We start from the raw sequence: 26,369 nt of genomic DNA on the forward strand, positions 1-26,369 counted from the left end.
ATGTCAGCATGCATCACTGCTGCTCAGAGGGTGAATGGGGACAGGGACATTTGTGTATGTGTTTGTGTCCATAGTAAATGGAAACAAAACTTAGACAAGATATAGTCTGTGTAGATGTGGTGTGTGCAGACGTGCTGTTTATACCTGTTGGATACAGACCTGGTGTGTGTAGACCTGGTGTGTGAAAACCTGGTGTGTGTAAACCAATGTGTGCAGCCCTGGTGTGTGCACTCCTGGTGTGTCCCTCTCAGCAGAAGGAGCTGCAGCAGCAGTCTCTCTGGTGCTCACTGAAGCCACAGATTGTCTAATTAGATTAAGCGAGGCTTTCCACAGATAATCATTTAGCCAGCTCCTGTTTTTTCTCCGATGGAGCACTGCTTGTGACTGTGAGCTTGCTGAAGGTCAAACTGAATTTCTGGACAACGCGCTGCTTTTTGGAGTAAATTGTGGTCTTGGAGCAGGTCTTGGTGCAGACTGGGGCTGGGTTATGGGCTGTTTCTGGAACTGTGTGTGTGACGCTGCTCAGAGTAATCGGACTGCTGCTAATACCTGCTGCTGCTAACAGGAGGCGATGGGGGAAGTTTCTGTAAGTGAAGCATTTTATTCTTCTCTGTGGTGACAGGAATGTTTTCTCACAAGTGGCTGACTTTGAATAACTTTTCTGTGGAAAAATCCTGAATGTGTTTCCTCCGTGTGGCTGATCATTTTTCTCACACATTACAACAGAGAATTCATCCACCTTGCATCAGTTTCTCTAGCATGAAGATTTGCAGCACTCATGTGTCTCTGTGTAGCTGAACTGAATATGTGTGTGTGTTTGGACTGTTGGGTGGAATCCCTCATGAAGCTTTAGTTTTGTACAGCAAGCTTTATTCAACCAGTTAGACCGCCATGACTCCTGCTCAGGAGCTCTTCTCTTTCTCTCCTTCAGCCTTAAACAGGCTGCTTCTCCTTCGCTCAGATTAAGGCTCGGCTGACTGATTGACACAGATTACAGTTGAAGGCACAGAGGTCACACCATGTGAGGAACAAAGGCTTTCAGTTCACACACCAGCATGCACAATACTCCACACACCAAACACATAGATACTGTGTGTATTCAAATCCAAACAGTTAAAATGCACATGTTACTTTGTTAGGTGGGGTTGAAGAACAGAGCAGTGTGGTTGGATGGAGGATGGATCAGATGTATTTGTCTGCTTCACAGTTGCCTGGTTGATTGAGAGTCACTCTTAACTGGTTATGACAGTGATTTGGTGAGACCATGTAACCCATGTGAAATAATATATTTAAATGTACGGAATATTGAGTTCTGTAAATGTTCTTTTTCTGATATGTATCATTCCCCTGCTGCCCAGGACAGCAGGGTTAGGGTTACCGCTGCTACCGAGTAAGATACAGTGCTCAGTGCAGGGGTTAGTTCCTGAGCTCAAATTGGTGATCAGATCAGTTCATCAGTTCATTAAAAGGTCTGTGAGGCATATCTAACATTTCATGATTTAAAAAAGTTAGAAACTACAACAACTTTATTTATTATACCATATCATACCATACAATACCATAGCATCCTATACCATATTATACCATACCATATGAAACACAATGATACAATGCACTACAATACAGCATGGTACCTTACAATATGACATGAATACATAATTCTTAAATACAGAGCTGAGAGTCCAAGTTCACCCAGCTAATTCCCACCTCCACGAGAAATGATTAACAAACCACCAAAAACCATTATGATATATGTAATCTCTCTGTGTGATACATCCACAAGTATCAGTAAATCCATCTATCTTTAGGGACTTTAAATGTTTACCAGTAAAAAGAAGTCTAATTTGTACGTAATTAAAATATATCAGTCGCCCCCTAAAATATAATTTGCATGTAATTAGTGGTATGAGTATAATCCTACCCCAGAGCATGACCTTGTTGTCCTGAGCCCAGCCACAACACTTGAGTCCAGTCATGTACTCTACATGGTAATATACCCTTCTCTCCACAGTTATGTGTTTGTTTTCCACAGAGGCCTCTGAAATAACCATCTCTGTCTTTGCCTCTACAGTCACAGAGTCCCTGTAAGGCCACATCTGCACCTCAGACCCACTACTGAGTCTGTGTTTGTCGGGAAGGCCTCTGTTGAGCCCTAGAGGAGCAGACATGGCCAATAACTCTTTTCGTGGGTCCAAACACGGCCGACGTGATGACGTTAACCACGAGGCAGAGTTCAGCTGCTCGCTGCAGGAGCTGCGCTCGCTCATGGAGCTGAGAGGACCGGAGGCTCTGACCAGGATCCAGAAAGGTTACGGAGATGTTAATGGGCTGTGCTCCAGACTGAGGACGTCACCTGTCGAAGGTAAATACAGCTTCTGTGTTTGGTTTGTGTCCTCAAAGCATCAAAAGAAATGAACCTTTAATCAACTCCAGAAAATGAAAATACAATATAAATCCAGTGTATTGTTTTCAGTTAGGGCCACGGTGGTATGTGACTCACAGACCCCTCCCCCCCCAGCGTGAACACTAAACCAACAGAGGGCATGTAAAGTCTGGCTCATGGACTGTTGCATGCGGAGGTCAAAGTCAACCATGACCTGCAGCCTCTGTTGATCCTGCTCTGCTCTCTGTCTGCTTCAGGACAGTAAGAGATGAGCACAGTGGGCTCTAGTCGGTTAATACGCTTTAGTTAAGATACATTTAAATGCAATGGCAAAATAATTCAGTGCCTCTTGCTGTTTCCAAAACACTTTCTACAACAGAGTATTTGGACTACTTAACAGTAAAACATTATGAGAATAAAGTTATAATCTTAGGTTATGTGTCATTGTCACCTGTGTTGAAATGAGTAATGTGCAGCATCTTGTTAAGTATGAAATAAGTTATACGATCAAATTTACACCAATAAAAACAATGTATCTTTTGGCTCATCAACTCCACGTTGTCATACGTGTTTGGCATCCAGAAGAAGAGGAGCTCCTCTGTTCTGCTTGCAGGACTTCAAAAAATTTGTTTTTATCTTTGTTCTTGTAATAATATGGCATTTTTCTTGATTATTTAAAAAAAAAATATTATCACTTTATTCTCAAATATGACTTTATTATCATAACATAACAACATTAGTCTCGAAATCTCAATATACCCCCTGAATGCCCTAATACTCTGTCATCAGTTTCTGTAAAGTGCACAGACAAAATTTTGACCAAAGAGGTTTTCAAAGAAGTAGTGAGAAGGAAGATGTTAAGCGGTTTGCTGGAACTTTCCGTCATTGGTAGTGAAGCTGAGGAAGAAGCTTTTAGTGACACGATCATGAGATCAGTCAGACTTTTGTTCGTGATCTATTATATGAATGTGAAAGCAGATGCAGACAGTATGCTGCTCTTTTAATGAACATCCAGCTGTTTGTATGTTTCAGCACATGTATTACAAATCTGACAGAGATACTTTTGTGTAATTATCACATACATTCCAAACATTGGTTTTAGTTCAGTCCTGTAAAAGTTGATCTAACACAGTCAGGATTAGTGACGCTTTATTGTTTCGGTGAAGTTGTGCAATGATTCCTCTGTGGACCCAGTGAGTCTCTGTGGACTAAATGTTTGTCTCATACGTCTGCCCTTTGACATTTTCCTACTCATCATTAATTCATTCAGTCTGTCTGTCTTGCACACGCTCAGTAAACACTTTCAGCATCTTGACACCCGCTGACAGAGAGAAGGAAAATGTCAACAGCAGCTTGAAATCGGTGGAAAATCCATGGCACCACTTTACTTCTCTGTGTCTCTGGGCTGAAAGCCTAGAGGGGGGTTAGACCCTTCCCCTTTCAGTCTAATCAAAGTGAAAAGAAAGTCCTGAACCTGCTCAGAGTCGCATTTTCAGACAACATGGAGAGAAGGGTTCGGTCAAACCCTGAAGAGCGGGTGAGTCAGCTGGAGTGGTGCAGCAGCTGCTGTGTGTCCAGAGGGAGCAGCTGAGCCGGTCCCGACATGTTGCTCTGCCCCACAGAGGAAACCAGTCTGCTCCCTGCTCCCACACAACACCACACTGCTGCAGACACACAAACACCAGGCATCATAAACCATTGTCAACCTTTCTTCAAACTCACATTCAGGGAATCTATAGTTTATTTAAAAACATTTATTTAGACATTGCTTTATCCTCAACTACATCTAGAAACTGTCTTGTACAACTGTTTGAGATTGTTTCTATTTTCAGTGTAGTCTGCTGCACACAGTGGTGACATTCAGTGACATTGAATCCCATTTGTTTCTTCACATCACCTCTGTGTTGTTTTCTCGCTTGATTCTCTGTTGAACACAGTTTGTGAGTAACTGGTTTTCATGCAGCGGTTTGAACGGTTTTTGAAAAGTCACAGTTTTCATTTGCACACAACTTCAGGGCTCATAGGTTTATGGAGATCTGTGAACTAATTCACAGCGGAATAAAATAATATCACCCGAAAGGGTAATCAAGCAAATGGCAAATTGTCACATCACACTTGTCTCCTATTCTGTGACATTAAAAGTGCACACATCGACCTCAGTAACCTGTATGCAGGACAAAAGCAGCACTCGACAGAAACAGACCTACACAGATGCCGTCTTCCTGCTGAAAACTTCCAACAATAATAATGCAACATTTCAATTTATATTTTTGACAGGGACTTTTAGACAGTAATATCTGTCACATGATGTCCTAATTGTAGGCGGAGGTGACACTTTCAATTGAGGTTGCACTTGCAACTGTAATAGGCTACAACGTATCAAATTTTGTCAGGGACAGAATAAAGCTGTGGACTTTATATGTCCATCATTGTCTCTGATGTTTGTCAAGATATTTCGATTTTTTTTGGTTTACATGAACATTTGTCTATCTATCAGCAAAACATTTAAATTGTTGCCTCATTACATCTTGTAAAAGCTGCGTGCAGAGTCAGACTTGTGTGGAATATCAGACAATCAACAACAATCTTCGGTCATAGCATTGAAATTAAATTAAAAATGTAATTCTTTGATATTGTACAAACAACATAAGACTGTAAAGATGGAGAAACTGTGGAGTTAAATCAGTGTTAAATTATCCGTCTCAATTTCATCCCACAAATATGAGCCTTACAAATATATGACTGATATTTATCACTCTTCACAAATATAAAATAATCTGGAGTAAGTGTCAGTGAGGATCTTAAGATGTTAGGAGAAGAACGTGCTGATGTTGTGTTTGTGTCTCCTGATGCAGGTTTGGATGGAAACTCTGACGACATCAACAGAAGAAAAAGGGAGTTTGGACAGAATGTAATCCCTCCTAAAAAGCCAAAAACCTTTCTGCAGTTAGTGTGGGAAGCCCTGCAGGATGTCACGCTCATCATCCTGGAGGTGGCAGCCGTCATTTCACTTGGCCTTTCCTTTTACAGACCGCCAGATGCTGAGAGACAGAGTGAGTTATCTTTCTTTTCACTCTGTTCAAACCAAAGCTTTACATCTTAGATAAATAAATTTGCTGCAATGAAAAGTATATGATGTCTGTGATGTATATATTACTTATGTCTTTCATTAAAATAAAAAAATACTATATTAACAATGGTCTCTGTGTAGTTACACTTCGGTGTAGGTGTGGTGGAGGTGCGATTTTCATTTTTGGATGCTCAAAGCACCTTTACCATAACGACTCAAATAGACAAGCATAAGATTTTAAGTGGTGACTGGCTTGTCAGGTTTTCTCAAATGATGGCTCACTTGACCACAGAAAGAAAAAACTGGACCGGAGAATGTAACTCTGCTCGTTTCATTGTCTACCCCCCATTCCATTCCATTCCAAGTCCTGTTTTCTGTTAACTTGCTTGTGTTAGACAGCTGGTTTACTCACAAATGGCAGCAGCAACACATCTGCATTTAGTTCAGGGTCACTTAAAGTGAAAACCTGAGGATTTGTGGTGATTCTGTGGGTTTCATAGATCATAGATCTTGTGAAGAGACCCCACCACCCTACGAAAAACAGATATTTCAGGAAAACAGCTTATTAAAGCAGACCGCTGACCTGGCAGGAGTCACGTTATCTCATATTAAATCAAACCATGCCTATCACTCCTTAGAGAAACCTCCTATACATGAAGGTCCAAAGTCACCTCCTGTCAGGCTTCACTGTTGAAGTGTGTGCAGAAGCAGGGGAACGTCTAACTAACATTTACACTCTGTTGCTGTCCCTGCTCAGACTGTGGCAGCGCGGCTGGCGGCGTGGAGGACGAGGATGAGTCGGAGGCCGGGTGGATCGAGGGCGCTGCCATCCTGCTGTCCGTGGTGTGCGTGGTCCTGGTGACGGCCTTCAACGATTGGAGCAAGGAGAAGCAGTTCCGCGGCCTCCAGAGCCGGATCGAGCAGGAGCAGAAGTTCACCGTGGTTCGAGGCGGGCAGGTGATCCAAATCAATGTGTCCGAGATCGTGGTCGGAGACATTGCACAAATCAAATATGGTGAGAGAACAAAGAGCATGTAGAGTTAAGTTGATGCTGTGTGATGATTACAGCTGGATATAAAACCTTTAGATACATAATCTTGATCATCTTTGGTTAGATAATTCCTGATCTAAATCCTCATTTTGCCAGTTTTGTTCAGTGATGTTTTTATTTATTCCTCAAAGTTTAGTTGCTAATACACCTTTTCATAATACGTCTATAGAAGAGACCCTGATAGAATCTAGTGATGTTTCATTTCAAGGTCCGGAGTGCATGATTTAGGAGGATCTATTGTTCGAAATGTAATATAATATTCAGAATGATGTTTTAGTTTGTGAACAATTAATAATCATTGTGTTATGTTAAGTTTAGAATATGCCCTTAAGTGAGAATGTCCTCTTTCATGGAGAATGCCATTTGCCCAGAAAGGAAATACCAAACACAGGCTCTAGAGAGGTTGTGTTTTGTTTATGTTACCTGAAGCCTACAAAATAAGAGATTATTATTATCTGATACTATTCTAGTAGGTAGTGATATTGTGACTGGTGGTCCGCAGTTTACATTTTAGTCACCTCTGACTCATGAAACAGTCAGAGGTGTTGTCAGTCTTAGCTGTCATGTTTTCTAATGATAGATATATCCCGATATATCAGTAGAATTAGTAGAGAGCAAAACTTTCTAAACTATATCTTCCACTCTTCAATCGCTGGATTCAATCTATGTTATTCTTTCTTCTCCAGTCAACAATTTAATGATGATGTAACATTATGACCTGTTATCACAGCGCACCTCTGTGTCTCCCAGGTGACCTCCTCCCGGCTGACGGCATTCTGATCCAGAGCAACGATCTAAAGATCGACGAGAGCTCTCTGACCGGAGAGTCCGATCATGTCAAGAAGAGCGTCGGTGAAGACCTCATGATGCTGTCAGGTGCTTCATTCAAATCAAATTATAAATTAACTGTACATTCACACGCTCCTCGGAAGGTCCCATTCCCTGAGTTGGGAAGTTGTTCCAACTTTAGCGTGTTCAGGTGCTTTGAAGTTCCAATATTCGTGTAATAAAAAAGAGCAAAGGAAAAGATCTGATGCGACAGATGTGAATCATTTAAAATGTATGCATGTTGATCCTAAAATCATCTGTACTGGTTAAAGAGTAGTATAGGTGCTTGTGAGAGATGAACATTTGCAAGTGACATGTGCAACATTTGACAAGTCTAAATTAAAAGCTAATATTTAAAGCTGATTTTGAAATCATTAGTTTATTAAGTGATGACAGCAGGAACTGAGCAACTCATGTACCAAAACTATATGCTGGCTTTCGGGGTTGTTATTCCAACTTGAGGTGGTGTTCATGGGAATTTTTCCCGACAGGAACTCATTTTTTCTGATACTACCCACACCACATGAACGCACAGTAAGTTGTGACCTCAGCTCTCATGAGTCAATTTCTGAATGATTTTCCTCTGCTGAGTCTGAGCTTCCCTCTGACTGAACGTTCATCCCATATTGAAATAATAAAACTCAGAACCTCCTTAACTGAAGATCACCAAAGTGACCCTTCTTATTTTAGAAGCCTGCAGACACACTGACTGAACATGGTTCCTTATTCATGATCGGCTCATTGGTTTGTTCTATCTGGGACACAATTACATCCTATCCCAGCTTCTGCCAAGCAACATAAGCAGTCAAACAACTCATGTCGTTTTCAAGAGAAGGAGAGCATAGAAGGCCCGGTAGAAGATTTCAGGCATCTTGTGAAACGTGACATAAAGCTGCCTTCTTCTTCTAGAGTGGCTCTGGGCTCGGTTACAGATTTAGCCACAGCTCCCACTGCAGTGTCGGAGAGTAATGTCAACTTCTACACACACGATGGAACACAACACAGCAGACCAAAGTTATCACTACATTCAGATCAGGGTGGTATTTTCTTAACCTCCTTCTCTGTCTCCAGAATACTTTTCTCTACATGTTGTTTTTACATTGGACCTAACACAGTTACATATGCAGCAGAGACCAGGAGTTTGAAATATGTCACATAGGTTTTTCACATCATTGTCTGTCTGTCTCTTAAAGGAGACACAGAGGTGTGAATGGACCCTTGTGACCGGATGATAACTGGGCAATGTAGTTTTTGAGGGGGTCAAGATGAGCTCCATTAAGATGGATGTACAGAGATGACAGAAATAAGAATGGTATACATCCTTGTCCTCTCTTTCTCTCTCTCTCTCTCTTTCTCTCTCCCTCTCTCAGGTACCCATGTGATGGAGGGCTCTGGCAAAATGCTGGTCACCGCTGTAGGCGTGAACTCTCAGACTGGCATCATCTTCAAACTGCTCGGCGCCGGTGAGGAAGGTGAGGGTGACAGTGACGAGAAGGCTGAGAAAGAGAAGAAGAAGAAAGAGAAAGAAAAGAAGAAAGAGGAGCGGAAAAAGAAAGAGAAGAAGGACAAGAAAAGTAAGCTGAGCATATGAAGGGATGTGTTTCACTTCAGCTAGTGCAGTTCAGTCTTCAGTGACTTCATACTAACACAGTAACATAATTATCTCCCTTTATCATTCACACACATGCATTACACGCGTCTATCCATGGAGAGAGGAAGCAGGGATCCAATCTGAGACACAGATTCACTCATCCACACAAACTCTGAGAAATGAACATCAAGATGTTTTTTTATTGGTAGTCATGTGGGCTTGTTGCAGAGTCCAAACACTGACCAGGATGCACAGCTGAACAGAAGCAGCTTTAGGGCACAGCCACACATACACGACTGTAGCAGTGGCAAACCGTCTCTTCCTGTGGTGAAGGAAATCTGCTGCGTGGCTTCACGTGGAGTTCAACTTTGGTGAACTTTGACCGGCGATGTCACAGCCTCAACCAATAGCAATGACGTTCCAAGGTGGAGGTGATGTTGATGTTAGATGTTTTGAATCAGCCAGTACTTTATGATGTCAGACATAAAAATTACAAACCGGCTTCCAAAATAAATCCACTGAATTGAGAGACCACTCTACCAACAACTACCACAACCTCAAACGGACAACAGTAACTTTTTTGAATACAGGACTAGATGGTGAATATCCCTCGTCATTTGAAGTTGCTGTTTTGGGTTAATGCAGATTTCCTAAAACATTTCAACAGCAGAATATTTCTATGTCTCTGATTATTACAGAGCCCCTAAGGGGACATGGGCTAAAAAGAAAAGATTCAAGTTTCTGGTGCATGTGATATCTGTCAAACCTCAGTGCATTTCTGCTTGTCTTGGCTAGTCTAACCAGGAGGAGACCATTTATGTGTGGAATATTTTGTAGTATGTAATTTTTGGCGTTGCACTTTGTAGATGGTCCCTGCCCACGCAACCTACTGGTTTTCCTCCTGATCAGATTTCTGCTCGTTTTGATGAAACAAAAGCTGTAGCTGGTTGTGTACATTACTTTGATTAGAAGGAGGCTTCACTTGTGTTTTAAGGACGCTTTGTTTATTGAGTTACTGATCCGTATAGTCTGAATCTGTGAATATCTTTCCAACTTTGCCACAGTCAACTAACTCCTGTACTGTCATTTCCACACAGAAACATAGAAACATCTGAAAAGCACTGTGGTCTGACAGTTATCACATCTGCAATCAATACCTTTTGAGCAGCACAAGAAAAAATATTTTGTGTGTGAACCAGAAGGTTTCATCTTTCTTTTTGCCCATGTCCCCTAGGGGCTTTGTAGATTATAATAAATCGATGGTGTTTTTTTTATTAATGTCTCAGTCTGTTTGTATGAATAACTTATGGCTGCTGCATGTTTTTCTTCTACAGGTAAAAAAGACGACAAAGGCAAGAAAGGTGAGCAGAACATCAATACTGTCAGTTATCACACACGACTGTGAGTGTATGTGAAGCTTCAGGTCAACTGTCCATCAGTAATCTGAGGTTGGCTGGTTTATTCATAGCTGTACTGGTCACCATGGACTCCACATGTTCCTTCCTCTGTGATGGCCCCTGTGGAGCAGAATAGAGGCACACAGGCGGCCATTTGTCTTTTTCAGTCTACCCTTGTGCTCAGATGTAACATCATCAGTAACAGTCCAAACACTGTCTGAATATAAAGTTCACATTTACTCAAGAACTCTGTGAATGCAGCTCCCCTTTGAAAGCGGAGCTGCATAGCAATTTGTGGTAGATAAGCATCCCAGCGTGCATTTCACATGCATCAGTCAGACAACCGGATTAGTAGAAATAATGATAATAATAATGTAATAATTATAATAATAATGATATATGTTGGTTGTCTGAAGTAGTGTTGTTATAGAAGCATATGTTGGCTGTTTGATAGCAAGACTGACAAATTTGAGATCATTTCTGTTATGTAAAGTGATGGATCGTTGCAGTTGCTGTGAAACAAGTCAACCCAAAAGGACATCTACTGTATGTTGATTAACAAGAGTTGGTTCCAGGGTCCAATCAAGGGGCGTGGCCCGGGGGGGACTGGCCACAGCTGAAATCTGATTGGCCCTTAAAGTCCCCCTGTCCTGCTGTCTCTCTATTTGAGTAACTCAATACTAACAATAAATATGAACATTTGTTAAGAATGTTTATTTTCTAAGGTTTTTCTGAACTGCACCATTTGCTCGAACAATTTTTCAACTATATCACTGATGAGTGTGACTTTGCTCAAAGCTATAGAGCTAACAGTAAAACAGGGATTGACTTAAATGTGCACCTTACTCAATCAGGAGTTATGCATGGATATTGGACATGTAACCCCTTTATGGCTCCTGAATTAGAAAAATCCTAGATCCACCACTGGGTGGTTCTGATCCGACTCCTCAAAGATCCTGCCAGGGACCATTGGTCTAGGAAGGATTCAGCAGTCAGTCTGTGGTGAGCTCACATTTCCTGGTCCCCTGGAAGGTTCTCCCACTTCCTTGTGGTCCCCTGTGGGCCCACATGGGGCAGTGTGCGTCCCTGCGGTCTGAGCAGCAGCAGGTGCTCCTGACTCGGTTGATGGTGATTAGGTCCAAGCAGATTATCGGCCTTAAGCTTGGCAGCTGTTTTCTTCTCCTGCCTGCTGCTGCCGCCTGCCTGTCCACTAATAACCTCATTACTGAGCTAGGATCAGCACGCTCTTTACACAAACTCACACACACTCAACATACACACAGATATCCTCACTCTTTCAGAGAGCTAAAGTGAGTGAGGCAGACAGAACAGATGATGTTGGTTACTTGGTTAGTTTGTAACTTGGAGTTCTGCTCTGACTCATACATACTGATGGAAGTTCACCAACACAGTACAATAAACCCAAACTGGGATTAGACGAACACCACTTACACGTTGACCCACAATGTTGTAGCCCCACCCCCATCTTCAAATCAGATACTTCAGCCAGTACACTTACATGTAGTACACTGTGCACATAGTACACACACCAGCTCAGTGCATGAATTCTGAGGGTTGTCCCAAATCAAACTTGACCTGCCAAGATGGTTGCTGATGGTTGCCAATTTTTTTTATCTGGTCCCGTTTCATGCGACCTAGCAATTACACCACCATTGGTTCTTTGTTGCCGTTTCACAAGTTTTGACAATATGTTTTTTGGCCCTCCCTTCCCATTATGTAGCGACAATGGCAACCAAGGAGGGTGACCTGTGTTTCTCACTCATGTTTTGAGGAGTTCATGCTGCTCTGCATGTTCCAACAACTATCACAGTAATCATTATTATTGCTGCGTTGATAAATGTGTTGAAATGTTCAAAAAGCACTGACACACAAACTGTATTATATAGTTGTTATAGAAGTTTTATAATTTAATAATATATATGTTTTCGGTGAAGATAACATTAATATTTTAATCATTTCTCAGAGCAGAGGAGAGAAGATAGACAAGTCATTACGTTACATGTTGACCCCAAAATATTAGCATTTGCTAAACACACATAATTTGGCGATATATTAGCATATGGATATTAGCATTTGTTAGCTATCGGCAGAGTTACCGCCCCCACCTGCCTGCAGCTCCTTCTGCCATGTTTTTACAACACACAACAAATGCACACTGCTTGATTATCACAGTAATCAAATTTGAAATGGTTTAACTTCCACAACCATGAAACTGGTAACCTTGTCATCCCTAAAAGAGACTCCCTGGTGCCATCTGCAATCACTGATTAATTACTGTCATTTCTACTTTATAAAAAATTGACAAACAGCAAAGTAGAAGCAATTCTTTAATCCATTATGTGGCTGCTGCTTAGGACTCAATTATTATTTCAATACTGGCTTTCCTGTGAGAATATTGTAGCCAAAATAAAATAAATTGTGTTGACTTAATTTAAACACTATATAGCAGCCTGTTTGGTGATTTATGTCTTAACAGCGTCCTCCGTGTGTCCTCCGCAGGGAAAAACAAGGATGGAGCCATTGTGGAGATGCAGCCGCTCAACGAGGACGAAGAACCAGACAAGAAGAAAAACCTGCCAAAGAAGGAGAAGTCCGTCCTCCAGGGGAAGCTGACCAAACTGGCAGTGCAGATCGGCAAAGCAGGTACAAACAGCTAGAACAAGATGAATAAGGAACAGTGTGTGTTAAAGAGTGTGTCTAAAAATTTGAGAAAAATACAGTGACTGATTTTTGGTTCTGCTCTTAGAGAGTAAAACTCTTTTGTTGTCTGTTTTAACTTGTAAAATGACTTCAACCAAACCATTAGTGCTTAAATTTTGTGCATCCGCTAGCTTGTTGGGAGAGATGATCACGAACAAATACTGTAAAAGAGAGAACATGTTGTCCCCTACAAAACAAAGGTCCTTGCAGCCTTGTGTGTTTTGCAGCAGTGATGATTATTGCATGTCACGACCAGAAGACAGAGCAGTAGTTTTTTCATAAACCTTTTGGTCATCTGCTTTCCACCCACCGTGAAATCAAATCTCTTACTTCAGTTTGTCAGTGGTGGAGGCCGTCGTGTTTGAGAGAAATGTTTTTTGTGTGAATTTATATGAAGACATCAGTGAAAAGTGGTGGTTTAAAGGGTGGTGGTTGAAAGGTGAACTAGACTCACCACACTCCCTACAGAGAGGATCTGTGACTGTTGCACATGTGTCACACATGATTAATGAACCTGATAGAAGACATGTTTTGTTGTGCATTATTTGCCTTTATGGACATAAAGCCAAAGTATGAAGCTGTATTAATTCTCTAGATTTGCCTTCATCTAACACAAATGACAACAAACAATCAGAAAACTACAACAGGTCATCACAGATTCTACTTTGTGTCTGAGAGTGTGGGAAATTCTGGTACTTGATTAATACAAGCAGTGAATACTTTTTTACTACTCCTCACTGTTCTTACTTACTTACTTACTTACTTTACTCTCTGTGTCCCTGTCTCTGTCTTTCTGTCTGTCTTTGTCCTCAGGTCTGTTAATGTCGTCTCTCACCGTCCTAATCCTCATCACTCGGTTCCTGATCGACACCTTCTGGATTCAAGGGGTTCCTTGGGCCAATGAGTGTGTGCCCATCTACGTGCAGTTCTTAGTGAAGTTCTTCATCATTGGTGTGACGGTGCTGGTCGTGGCCGTGCCTGAAGGTCTCCCTCTGGCTGTCACTATCTCCTTGGCCTATTCAGTCAAGGTCTGTTTCCAGAAGGGAGTGGGAAATCTTGTCCTATTGGGGTATTCTCTCTCCCCCTCCTCCCCCTCCCCACTATCTCTCTCTCTTCTCTCCCCCCTTTTCCACCCATCTCCCCTCTCCTCTCCATTTTCTTTGCTCACTCCAACCGGTCGAGGCAGACGACCGCCCACATTGAGTCTGGTTCTAGAGGTTTCTCCCTGTTAATGAGGGAGTTTTCTCTCCACAGTCTCCAAAGTGCTGCTCATTGTGGGAACTGTTGTGTTTCTCTATATTAATATGATTTAAAGGTCCTGACCTTCTATGCAAAGTGCCTTGAGATAATGTATATTATGATTTGGCGCTATACAAATAATCTTGAATTGAATTGAATTGGGGGCCATTTAAAAAATTTTGCAACATTCTTTTTCGGCTTCTACTTAATTATTGAACACGTATGTCACACTGAACTTTCTGATGTCAGATGGTAGTGATGATGATGATGCTCACAGTTGGTTTTAACCAAAATTAACTTACATGCATGGTTTGCAAAGACAACACTTTATCCCTTTCATCCCCCTTTATATGCAAATACATAGCCTGTCACCCTGAACTTTTGCTGTCCGTGTGCGGTTTTTCAGTTTGTTTGACTGTAAACAGGATTTTGCAGAAACTGATTTTATTGAAACTAGGTGGAAGGATGGGACATGGGTCAAGGAAGAATCCATAAACTTTGGGAGCTGAATTGATCCACTTCTTTTTTTCTTCTTTCTTTAAAAGTTTTTCACAGGCTCTTATAAAAATCATTTTAATTTTAAAGCACTCAGTGGGTGAACATTATACTTTATTCCCCTTGGTTGTAGCATTGACCTTTTTCGATAAATCACATGTAGGCCCATTTTAACCTCTCCATACTATCCTGGATCAAACAGGTTATATTGTAAGTGTCTAGTAAATTCAGACCTGGGTAAAACTGCTCTCCTCTTTTTCAGAAAATGATGAAGGACAACAACCTAGTCCGCCACCTAGACGCCTGTGAGACGATGGGTAACGCCACAGCCATCTGCTCCGACAAGACAGGTACACTTACTATGAACCGAATGAAAGTGGTGCAGGCCTACATCACAGGATCCTACTACAAAGAGGTGCCGGAGCCGAGCAAAATCCCTGCCAAGATACTGGACCTGCTCATCCTGGGTATTGGGGTCAACTGCGCCTACACCACCAAGATCATGGTGAGCTGTAAAAATAGCTTTTCATTCAGAGAGCTCTGTGATTTAAGCATTTGGCTGAGAGAGCAGGCTGGTTTGGACAGATGCCAGAGAGGCTCAAGACTCATCTGATCACTGCCTCCAGGACCCACTACACAGAGAAAAGCATAGAGGACACAAACAGGTTCAACGGCAAACAGACCCCACAAGAGATTTCTTAATCAGTTTCCTTCAGATGGTCATTGGCATTTATTTTCTTCATCGATAAGTCTGAGTTTTTTCATATATCAGCATATATTAGCAATGTAGATGGGTTTTTCATGCTAACAAGTACTCAAAAGTCGTGTTGCCAGAGAGCAATGACTTGCTATAAGGGGTCATTAGTTGAAAAGGTAGAAAACCTCACACATCACACTTCCAAAATCCAAAGGAAAAATAATTCAATGTCTAGTTTTGTCTCAGTAACAGTCCAAAACCCAACACTATTGAGTTCACTGAACATCCTCACATTAGAGAGGCTGGGCCCACAGAATATTTGCTATTTTTTCCTGACAAACAATAAGTAATGTATATAACATAATGAGATATCTTCATAAAAAATGTAAAATAATTAATTGGCTCATCAATAAAATTGACAAGCAGACTGGGCTTCTGGTAACAGTGAGCACAGGCTCTTGTCTGAACAAGTTGTTGGGGGGAAAGTATAAATATAATCTAAAATATAACCTGGAACTAGAAAGATCCTAACATTTTATGTTTGCTGATGATGAGATGAATCTCATAGCTGGTGCTGTATTGTTATTTCTGTCATGTGCCGATGATTTCCAGGTTTGATTATCACACCATGTAAAGAAACTTGAAAACATGTTTTTGCGATTAAACTTCCTTTCTGCTGCTGCCTTCTGCAGCCTCCAGAGAAGGAGGGCGGGCTCCCTCGCCAGGTGGGAAACAAGACTGAATGTGCCTTACTGGGACTCACCCTCGACCTGCACAGAGACTACCAGTCCATCCGCAATGAGATCCCAGAGGAGAAACTGTTCAAGGTCTACACTTTCAACTCTGCAAGAAAGTCCATGAGTACTGTGTTAAAGAACCATGATGGCAGCTACCGAATGTTCAGCAAGGGGGCCTCTGAGATCCTGCTCAGGAAGTAGGTTTACTATCACTGCTGCTGACAGAGCTCCAACCTCAGTCAGATGACAATGACATGACTCTGTCCTGTAAATCCAGGTGCTGTAAGATCCTGATGACCAGCGGAGAAGCCAAAGAACTCAAACCTCGGGACAGAGACCACCTGATAAAGAAGGTGATTGAGCCGATGGCATCAGAGGGCCTAAGGACCATCTGCCTCGCCTACAGAGACTTCACTACAGCTGATGGAGAGCCTGACTGGGACAACGAGGCCCAGATCCTCACTGGCCTCACCTGCATCGCTGTGGTTGGCATTGAGGACCCTGTACGACCTGAGGTACGTCTGCCTCATCAATCCAGAGCTGGACCTCCCTATACGCTAACTACACACGTTGCGTACAGCTCTGCATATTTGGCACATCAAAGCAAATGTCTCAATGTGTGTAGTGTACGTTTTAGCCACGAGCTCTGCGGTAGTTGTGCGTTACTGTGTGCAGCCGCTTAGCAGCACCTCTCAAAAGTTTCGGGTGATGCATTTAAAGAACATCAATAACTGGGTAAACTATAGAAAACATCCAGTGTCACACCATTATTATTATTACTATTATTTTCTAAGGCAGAGTCGTGGATTGATTGAAGCACTTTGATCGTGCACTTAACACTAAAGCCTAACTCCTCCTCACATCTGCTCTCTGTCACAAATATTAAAATGTCTCCATTTCACTGCTTCCACTGAGCGCAGTGTTTATGTCATTCTGGATTCATTATAGCCGTAACAACCAAAGCATTATCTTCAAGTATGGCCATTGGATCTTTATAAAAAATAGCAATTTTTATTTAATATACTTTATGTTTGTCTTGACTGTTGGTAGAGAGAGTATTTGCTTGTAGCAGTAAAGTAATAAAAGGCTGATTTGGTCATTTATGATCAACATATAGATAGAAGTCATGTGTGTCAGTGTGCGCATCAAAAACAATAGAAGCATAAAGGCTGGCATTGGTACAAGCAACACAGCTACAATTAATAAAACTGACACTGAATATTTTAGATTGTGTGTGAATGATCAAGCATTGACAATGGTCAATAATATTGGTATAGTATCTGCTTGAGGCCCAATAAAGTCTAGGGCCAGATTTACATCAATCAAAGAAAACAGCTGTTAATGCTAACATTGAACTAACATGAATGTCAGCATCTAACACTCTCTACCTGTGGATGCTGTTCTCATCAGGTGCCAGAAGCCATCAGAAAGTGCCAGAGGGCCGGGATCACAGTCCGCATGGTGACCGGAGACAACATCAACACTGCACGGGCCATTGCAGTCAAATGTGGCATCCTGCAACCTGGAGACGACTTTGTGTGTATGGAGGGCAAAGAGTTCAACCGACAGATCCGAAATGAGCTGGGAGAGGTCAGACAACACAATGGACCAGAACACAGCAATGCCTCTCCCGAGTGTACCTAAAGTATTCTGCTGTCTTAACACCCTCTCCACATTTTCCTTTAGCACCATTCTCACCCTCAGAGTGATTTTCTTTCATAGTGTAAAGATTTCCTCTGATCCTATGAAGGGAGGGATAACATCACTGCCTTAGGGGGCAGTTGCAGCACTTATTTTCTGATAAAGTGAAATTAAATAAAAATGAATGAATTGCAACGAAAACTTCATAATTGTGTCTCTATTTTCTCTGCAGATTGAGCAGGAGCGTATTGACAAGATTTGGCCAAAGCTGAGAGTCCTCGCCCGATCGTCGCCAACGGACAAGCACACTCTGGTCAAAGGTCAGATACACTTTAACCAGGTGGGCGGGTTGGGGTACAGTACCATTAACAGACAAGACACATAACATAGATAAACTTTAACACCAGTAGAAAATCTAATTAACCATGCAATATGTAACTCTGTACACTGGGGGCCTGTACTACAATGCAAGTTCAAAATACCCAGCATATCTTTCTGATATCCGGATAAACTTAACCTAACAATCGCCATCATGTTGAGCAGTCACATGAAGCTATCAACTTGTTAAGTCAACCCAGGATTTCCTACTCTAGATATGAACACATGCGCATGAAAGGGGCATTGTTTTTAACACTTCATTTTGGGGGAAATCACCATGGTAACTTCTGCTGATAAGCTAGCCTGCCCTGGAGCAGGTTAAATTGGAGATAAGAGATCAAGCTGTATAAAAGCTCCACCCACTGACCAATCAACTCCTTTGAAACATGACATCAACGTTCTTAGAGGATCTTTTATTGACTAGTAATGGAAAACGTTTCCACCACAGTGTGTCCTCAGAGTCAGAGCAGACAGTGTGTGTCAAACTAAAGCTCATTATAAAGGCTACGTCATGTGAGTGAAATATTTCATCTCTCATCTCAGAGGCTTCTTCAGTTCAGCTCAACAGTCTTATTAATAAAGAACAGATTCAGTGCTCTTGGCCCTGAGTTATTTATCTCGTTCCCACGGAAAGATATGTTGAACTTGCTTTGTAGTACAGATCCCTAATTTGATGATGTTGGGAAGCAGCGTAGGATCATGGGAGTTGTCTTCACCACCTTGTCCCATAATCCTCTCGAGTCGCTTGGTTCCCCTGCGTTTATGCTTTACTGTACAAATGGCAATGAATAGCTGCGATCCTATAAGAGTGACCAATACCAACAGCGGAAGGTGGAAACAGTTCACTGGCTAACAGACTAGCAGTGACTTTTTCCTTCGTCATACATTATTTGCCCTAGAAGTTATAACAGAGATTAGCAAAGCTGCAGGTAAAGCTGATATGATGCAATTAAAAGGTGACCAACCTGTTACCTTGAATCTATTTTGCAACATTTTTGACAATGTAAGTGCCCAAGTGAACAAAATATATAACATAGGACTAGTTTTTTTAAGACATTTTAATGAGGAATTATTACACATTATATCTTAATAAAAAAGATATTAAAGCAAAACAAAAGTGATAAACAGCAGAGAACATTGTAGCTGAAAACACGAGTCCTAGGACAGATTTTCCTCATTTGGTCTGAGACAATCTGTGTGTCGTCCTCTCAGGTATCATCGACAGCACGGTGCTGGAGCAGAGGCAGGTTGTCGCCGTTACAGGAGATGGAACGAATGACGGGCCTGCCCTCAAGAAAGCAGATGTCGGCTTCGCCATGGTAACCATCACTGATATCAAACTGCTGCTACTAGTTAACTTCCTCACATTCAAGACATAGTTATAATATATAAAGGATCTTGTCATCAATTTAGTTGTTAATATAAACTGATTGACAAAAGGATGAGAGGTGATGAGAGAATTGATCACTCGTTCAATTTAGATTTGATTATAGATTACACTTTTGGTTTTTACCATTATCACCCATTTTATCAACTGTGTTCAGATAGATTTAATTGATACATTAAAGATGATCACAGCAGTATCCCTCACATGCAGAGTGACAGCATGCAGGCACATTCACCTTCCGGACCAGTAGAAGACTCAATCTCCTGTTGATTGTCTAAACCTCAGCTCAGGATCAGGTTGATTTACCTACACGCTTTGTTCTGCAGGGCATTGCGGGAACAGATGTAGCGAAGGAGGCGTCTGACATCATCCTGACAGACGACAACTTCAGCAGCATTGTGAAAGCCGTGATGTGGGGCAGGAACGTCTACGACAGCATCTCCAAGTTCCTGCAGTTCCAGCTCACTGTGAACGTGGTCGCTGTCATCGTGGCCTTCACCGGGGCCTGCATTACCCAGGTCAGAGCCAACACACACCGCTGCTGTCTGAGGGGCCACCAGATTACCAGTCCATGCTAGAGTTTGTGTTGTTGTGTGTTTCCACTCCTTACCCCATCAAAACACCAGCTACACGTTACATTTCCACCACAGGGACTAGGGTAAATGATAAATGCTCTGTATTTATATAGCACCTTTCTAGTCCTGATGACCACTCAAAGCACTTTACTGTACATTAAGTTCCGGAGAAATCTTTTTACCCCCCAAAAAGTCCTTGCTCATAGAGTGGCTATTTTAGGGTATTTACTGTTGTTGAAGTCTTGCCTGATTTAGCATCACTGGTTGATGAAAAACCTTATGCATTACTGCCACCTGGTGGATTGCAGTGGACAGAGGTTGATTCATATGTCAGCAGGTAAATTTATAGAATCTCCATCTGGTTTTTAGACCATGGTGGAAACAAAGACAAACAACAGGTTCCAGGTACTTTTGATAGAAATCACACATTTAAAACCAAATGGATTCACGTTTTTCAGTTTTTTAGGCTAATTCAATCCATGCACCGACATTTGAGTAGAAGACTAATAGTCCTGATAAAGCATATAACTTAAACTTTATCATGGATACGTTGATTGAACCTGAATATTAATCGATGTAGCGTTATTAAACGGAAGCTTGAATGCTTCAATAAAAGAAGATATATTAGTGTTCTAGGCTGTTGGATGCCAGACGGGGCACTGGCCCAACTGACATCTTCAATCTTCTGAAATTTATAGCTAATAAAAAACAAGGAATTACTCAAATGTGCAGGCACTGCAGACAACATGGCATATACAGCATAGAATCAGCGCAACCATTCAAAAGTCAACTTTCAACTCTCATGAAGAAAAATCACAACCAAGAATCTTTCTGAGAATCATCAAACACTAAATTCAGAAGATAATTTTGATCTAAAGATGTTTGATTGAATGTATATAATGAAGTTATGATGATAAATAGAAAATAAATAAATAAATAATAATATAATGTTAATTGGTCATGTCTCATGTGCATGTTTCTAGGACTCTCCTCTAAAAGCTGTGCAGATGTTGTGGGTCAACCTCATCATGGACACCTTCGCTTCACTGGCTCTCGCCACCGAGCCTCCGACCGAGGCGCTGCTGCTCAGGAACCCATATGGCCGAAAGAAGCCACTCATCTCCCGGACAATGATGAAGAACATTCTGGGACATGCCGTTTACCAGCTGACACTAATCTTCATCCTACTCTTCCTCGGTCAGTGATCACAATATAGTTTCATGTGGTTCAGGGTTTAGAGACAATATTCAACATAATTATGCATAATATTAACTGAAACCCCATGGTGATGTTGTGTTCCCATTCTGGTTGTATAGAAAAGACTCAAACAGCAGGTATTAGACAACGAACCATACATATGTGATACCGCTTACTGAAAAGTGTTCCATTGAGACTTGAGGCAGGCCCCCTTCATGTATCATTTATAACAAATGCAAAATATATACTCAGTCAAAAATGATCATTCAGAATAAAAACAAAAAAGTACAGAAAAAAGATAAAAGATATAAAAATCTAAAACATTTCCCAATTAAATGGCTTTTGAGGTGGGAAGTGAATTGTGATCAAAAGTTGGGTATAACTTTGTGACAATGACAAGGAACCACCAGGACACTCCTGGCAGAGAACATCAGGCTGTGACACAGCTTCTAAGGAGTTGGGAAACACTCATTAATCCTTATTATCAGTAATTAATTACATTTTGAAATCAACTCTGATTTGATCATATTGTGGGGTTGATAAACAAACATATGCTTACAATCATCTGAGCCTGTAAAGCTAGGCAGTCTGTATTTTCTTTATATAGATATGAATACATGCATACACTGCACATTATCAAGCATTGTATGTAAGGTGTATGAGATACAATTGCACTACAGAATTTATTCCAGCACTCTTTGCACTCTTAAAGGGGAATTCGTATTTGTACACCTTGAGCCTCTGTTTATAGATGTGGGTGTGTAAATGTATAGTACTTACAAAAACATTTGGAATCGGTGCGGTAGAACTTCTCCATCGGCAGCTGCTGTACGGGCCATGGAAGTCAAATTCTTCATGTCAATAAAGCCTTCCCTGATATTAAAGGGGTTGTCAGCATGGATCAGTGGGTAAATGCCTCAAATATAGCTTGTAAAAATTCCAGATAAAAACCAACAAAATATCAATAAAAGCTGATGTTGCAGTGCACTAATTAACCTTTAATTTTGCTTTTTATATCCCATTAACAATACCTCATTATTAGTCATTTGTAAATGAATGTTGACATGTCAAATTTGAGTGATCAAAGAGTTATCTCTTTAGTAATCGTTGTCTCTCTTTCTCACAGGCGAGACATTGTTCGACATCGACTGTGGCAGGAACACCCCCCTCCATGCCCCGCCCTCTGAGCACTACACCATCGTGTTCAACACATTTGTCCTCATGCAGATCTTCAACGAACTCAACGCCCGCAAGATTCACGGAGAGAGGAACGTCTTTGAGGGCGTCTTCAAGAATCCAATCTTCTGCACTATCGTCCTGGGAACCTTGCTCATACAGGTGAGGGGGGCGAGCAGGGCGTGGCAGACATCACACCTGGTCAGGTTCACAGTATCAAGTGATGAGAGAGTCCCTGTGTGATGACATGACCTTGTCCTCCTGCAGGTCGTCATCGTGCAGTTTGGAGGTAAACCCTTCAGCTGTGTGCATCTGACCCTCGACCAGTGGCTGTGGTGCATTTTCCTGGGCCTCAGCAGCCTCCTATGGGGACAGGTGAGACAGTTTTTGTGAGGGTACATCCAACTTTATTGTGATAGTGCATAGACGACAGGAAATGAAGAGAGAATGAAAATATTTGATAATCTAACATGAGCAGTAGTGAACCAGTGACCTGGTTCTCATCAGTCAATAAAAACGTTCTCCCAAAAGTTGGGGGATTTCAGGCCCCGTACTGATCTGGTGTTAACATCTGTCGGAGAGATTGGATCACAAGTTGTCAGTGCTAAGTACAGGTCTGAATGCATACGAAGGTGGACTGGTAGCTGGAGAGGTGCCAGTTCACCTCCTGGGCACTGACGAGGTGCCCTTGAGCAAGGCACCACACCCCCCAATTGCTCGCAGGGCGCTCCTCCAGGGCTGCCCATCACTCCACCATCTCTCTCCACATTGCATGTCTATGAGCCCTTTGTGTGTGTGTGTGGTTGTGTTTCGGGGTTAAACTGCATGAAAAAAACAAAATGAGTGAAAAAAGAATTTCCCCTTGAGGGATTAATAAAGTATCTCTTCTTCTTCTTCTTCTTCTTCTAAATATGTCCTGAGATCTGATCACTCAGACACATTGGGAGATTGACAAATTCTTTCAGTTGTGCGAAAGCATATCCGTCCTGGGCCACATATAAAGGACGATCTGATGTCCTCTGAACCGTTACAATTTCACAATGAATCATAAGTATTTTACTGGTTCTCAGTCTCAGGTCTGTCAGGATGGATGTGAATACCATGTCTGAACAGAGCCTCTGTATATTTTCTGGTCACAGAGGTGCTGATCAACAGCCAGTGCTGCTACTGTCTCTGACAGGGCTGTAATGTTTCTGTTGGTCCCCCTCTCAGCTGGTGTCCAGTGTCCCCACAAACTGGTTGAAGTTCCTGAAGACTGCAGGCCACGGCACGCAGCAGGAGGAGATCCCTGAGGAAGAGCTGGAGGACATGAATGACCTGGATGAGATCGACCATGCAGAGATGGAGCTGAGGAGGGGGCAGGTGCTCTGGTGCCGCGGCCTCAACCGCATCCAGACACAGGTAAATGGTTTCACCTTGTAAAACCTTGGTCAGAGAGTCAGGAAATGGATGGCAACTTTGTTCAACTCTGACCCAAGCTGCACTGAAGTTTTAATTAGTTATTTATATTTTTGTCCCACATCAAAAAGTCATAACCCGAAGACACCATATCTAAATAAATGAACAGCCTGTCTCCTCATGTCAAAAGGTAGAAAAGAAATTCATGGATTTGCCCATTCAAATTACATTACTTTAACTGTCATTAAGCTGAGGCTTTTATCCAAAGCAACTTAAAATAAGTGCCTTCAACCATAAGGGTACAAACCCAGAACAGTAGTAATCCACAAGGCTGCTCCTTGTTTACTTTAGTTTGACAAATGTTTGATAAATTATGATCCATGATGAGAATGAATCCCAGGAAGAAAAACTCCAGAATTCCCCCTGAGAATCTAAAAACACACCTGGCTCCTCCATCAGACTCTGAGCTGACCCTTTCCTTCTTGTCTCTCAGATCCGTGTGGTGAATGCCTTCAGAGATAGCGTGTCTCCATACGAAGGCCTGGAGACGCCCGAGGCACGCAGCTCCATCCACAACTTCATGAGCCACCCCGAGTTCCGGATCGAGGACTCAGAGCCTCATATCCCCCTGATCGACGAGAACGATGGTGAGGACGAGGCCCCCACCAAACGAAACTCCATCATTATCCCACCGCCACTGACTGGACTGTCCCACTTACCGCCGCCCTCGCCCAACCAGAACAATAATGCCATGGACGTTATCACCCCACTGCACAAGGATTCCTCCATGGCCGGTCTGATCCCATCCAACTCAGCAAGTCTGCCACCGTGTCCAGGGAGCCCCCTGCACAGCCTGGAGACCTCACTGTGAAGCCCCCCTTCCTCAGACTGACTACGACTTGTTGCAGTGGTCCGTCCTGTTTTTACTGTGCTCCTGACTGTGAGAGCTTTGCATCTTCTGAGAGCGGAGAGATTAGACAAAAACAGACTCATCTGATGCTCAGGAGTTCACCAGCTGGTTTTTAGATTCCAGGAAGCAAAAACGTCTCCAGGTGTGTTTGTTGTTGTCCGCTGAGCGGCGGCGGCAGCAGATCCACACAGACTGTTTTCTTCCATCCTGATGTTTTCCGTCTGTACTTAATCGAACTCTGCAGTTGTTATTTAGGTGAAGAGTGTTTGTGAAGTTGTTGATCAATTATCAGTTTTTAATCTGTAAATATCGATGTTGATGTTCAGATGTAGTCAGGGGGTTTGGATCAAATAAACTCAGATGTGAGCTGAAGATGGCGAGCTGAGGTTAGACTGTGTGGAGGTTTGTAACTGAAAAGTTTAGAGTCAGTCAGTTTATGAGGAGCGGGGGAGTATTCTTACTGATACTTGTGTTAGTAGACAGAAATGTTCAAAGTAAATGTCTCATGTCTGGATTTTATTCTAGTTTTTTTGTAAAAGAACATGTTTTAGGTTGTTTCAAAAGGTGTAAAACCAAAAGTTATTAAAAGTTGAAAATTAAAACAACTTTGAGAGCAGGGTGTTTGTGGCAGAGCTTCACCTGATGATTCATCATCATATCTGATGTATAAAATAAATTCAAAGGCAAAGAAACTATAAATCAAACTGTCAATCAAAGATGAAGACAGCAGAGTAGAGGTAAATAAAGTTGTCATAATGTTATGACAATAAAGTTGTTTTCATTAAAAGAACAACAAAAGAATAGTGTCATTTTATGTTAATTAAATAATTACAGATTAGATTTAGATGGGAATGTGTTTTTTATGATTTGTTTTTTTTAATCCAATAATTGCTTCTCAGAGTAAGTGTGGTAAAGTGTAGAAATTTTTATCTGACAGAAAACTTCAGATATTTTGACTAACACCCAAATGTTAAAAAAAAACTGAATATATATGAACACTTATAATTTTATGACAATAAAGTCAACATTTTTCATTCATTTAAATCTATTGTATTAAACTAAACAATGAAGCCTACTTAATAAACAGCAGTGATTGGGTGGCTGTCGCTGAGGGGTAGAGCGGTCGTCCTCCAACCAGAAGGTCGGAAGTTAAAATTCCCAGTCTTCCCATCTGCATGCCAAAGTGTCCTTGGGCAAGATGCTGAACCCCGAATTGCCCCTCATAGAACAACAATAAAAGTGCATTGTATGTATGAATATGTGGGTGAATGGCAAACTGTAGTGTAAAGTGCTTTGAGTGGTCTTCAAGACAAGAAAAGCGCTATATAAATACAAACCATTTACCAGTACAGAGTACAGCAAAATATTAAAAAAGAGGGAAAAGTTGAATTTTTACACGTGCAATGATTAATATATGAATTACTTTTCAATTATTCATCACTTTAATCTATTTATTCAGGCTGCACAAAAAATGTTCAGTCATTCAATCACTACATCT

At 41.7% G+C, this 26,369-nt stretch overlaps 1 protein-coding gene across 1 annotated transcript; it reads left to right on the forward strand.

Moving 5' to 3' along the window:
* The first annotated feature begins 233 nt into the window (after window positions 1-233).
* On the forward strand, window positions 234-25,476 carry LOC109624167 (plasma membrane calcium-transporting ATPase 1-like). Its single transcript, XM_020078676.2, has 21 exons — window positions 234-586; window positions 2,072-2,362; window positions 5,239-5,436; window positions 6,211-6,468; window positions 7,255-7,380; window positions 8,703-8,906; window positions 10,258-10,284; window positions 12,841-12,984; window positions 13,855-14,069; window positions 15,038-15,280; window positions 16,165-16,406; window positions 16,487-16,724; window positions 17,620-17,799; window positions 18,083-18,170; window positions 19,441-19,547; window positions 19,942-20,133; window positions 21,174-21,387; window positions 22,514-22,725; window positions 22,831-22,938; window positions 23,776-23,964; window positions 24,455-25,476. Exons 2-21 carry the CDS (start codon window positions 2,167-2,169, stop codon window positions 24,830-24,832), a joined length of 3,759 nt encoding a protein of 1,252 aa, XP_019934235.1. The 5' UTR covers window positions 234-586; window positions 2,072-2,166; the 3' UTR covers window positions 24,833-25,476.
* Window positions 25,477-26,369: the final 893 nt, after the last annotated feature.

Source organism: Paralichthys olivaceus, chromosome 7, assembly GCF_024713975.1.
Source record: "Paralichthys olivaceus isolate ysfri-2021 chromosome 7, ASM2471397v2, whole genome shotgun sequence".
Classification (NCBI taxonomy): domain Eukaryota; kingdom Metazoa; phylum Chordata; class Actinopteri; order Pleuronectiformes; family Paralichthyidae; genus Paralichthys; species Paralichthys olivaceus.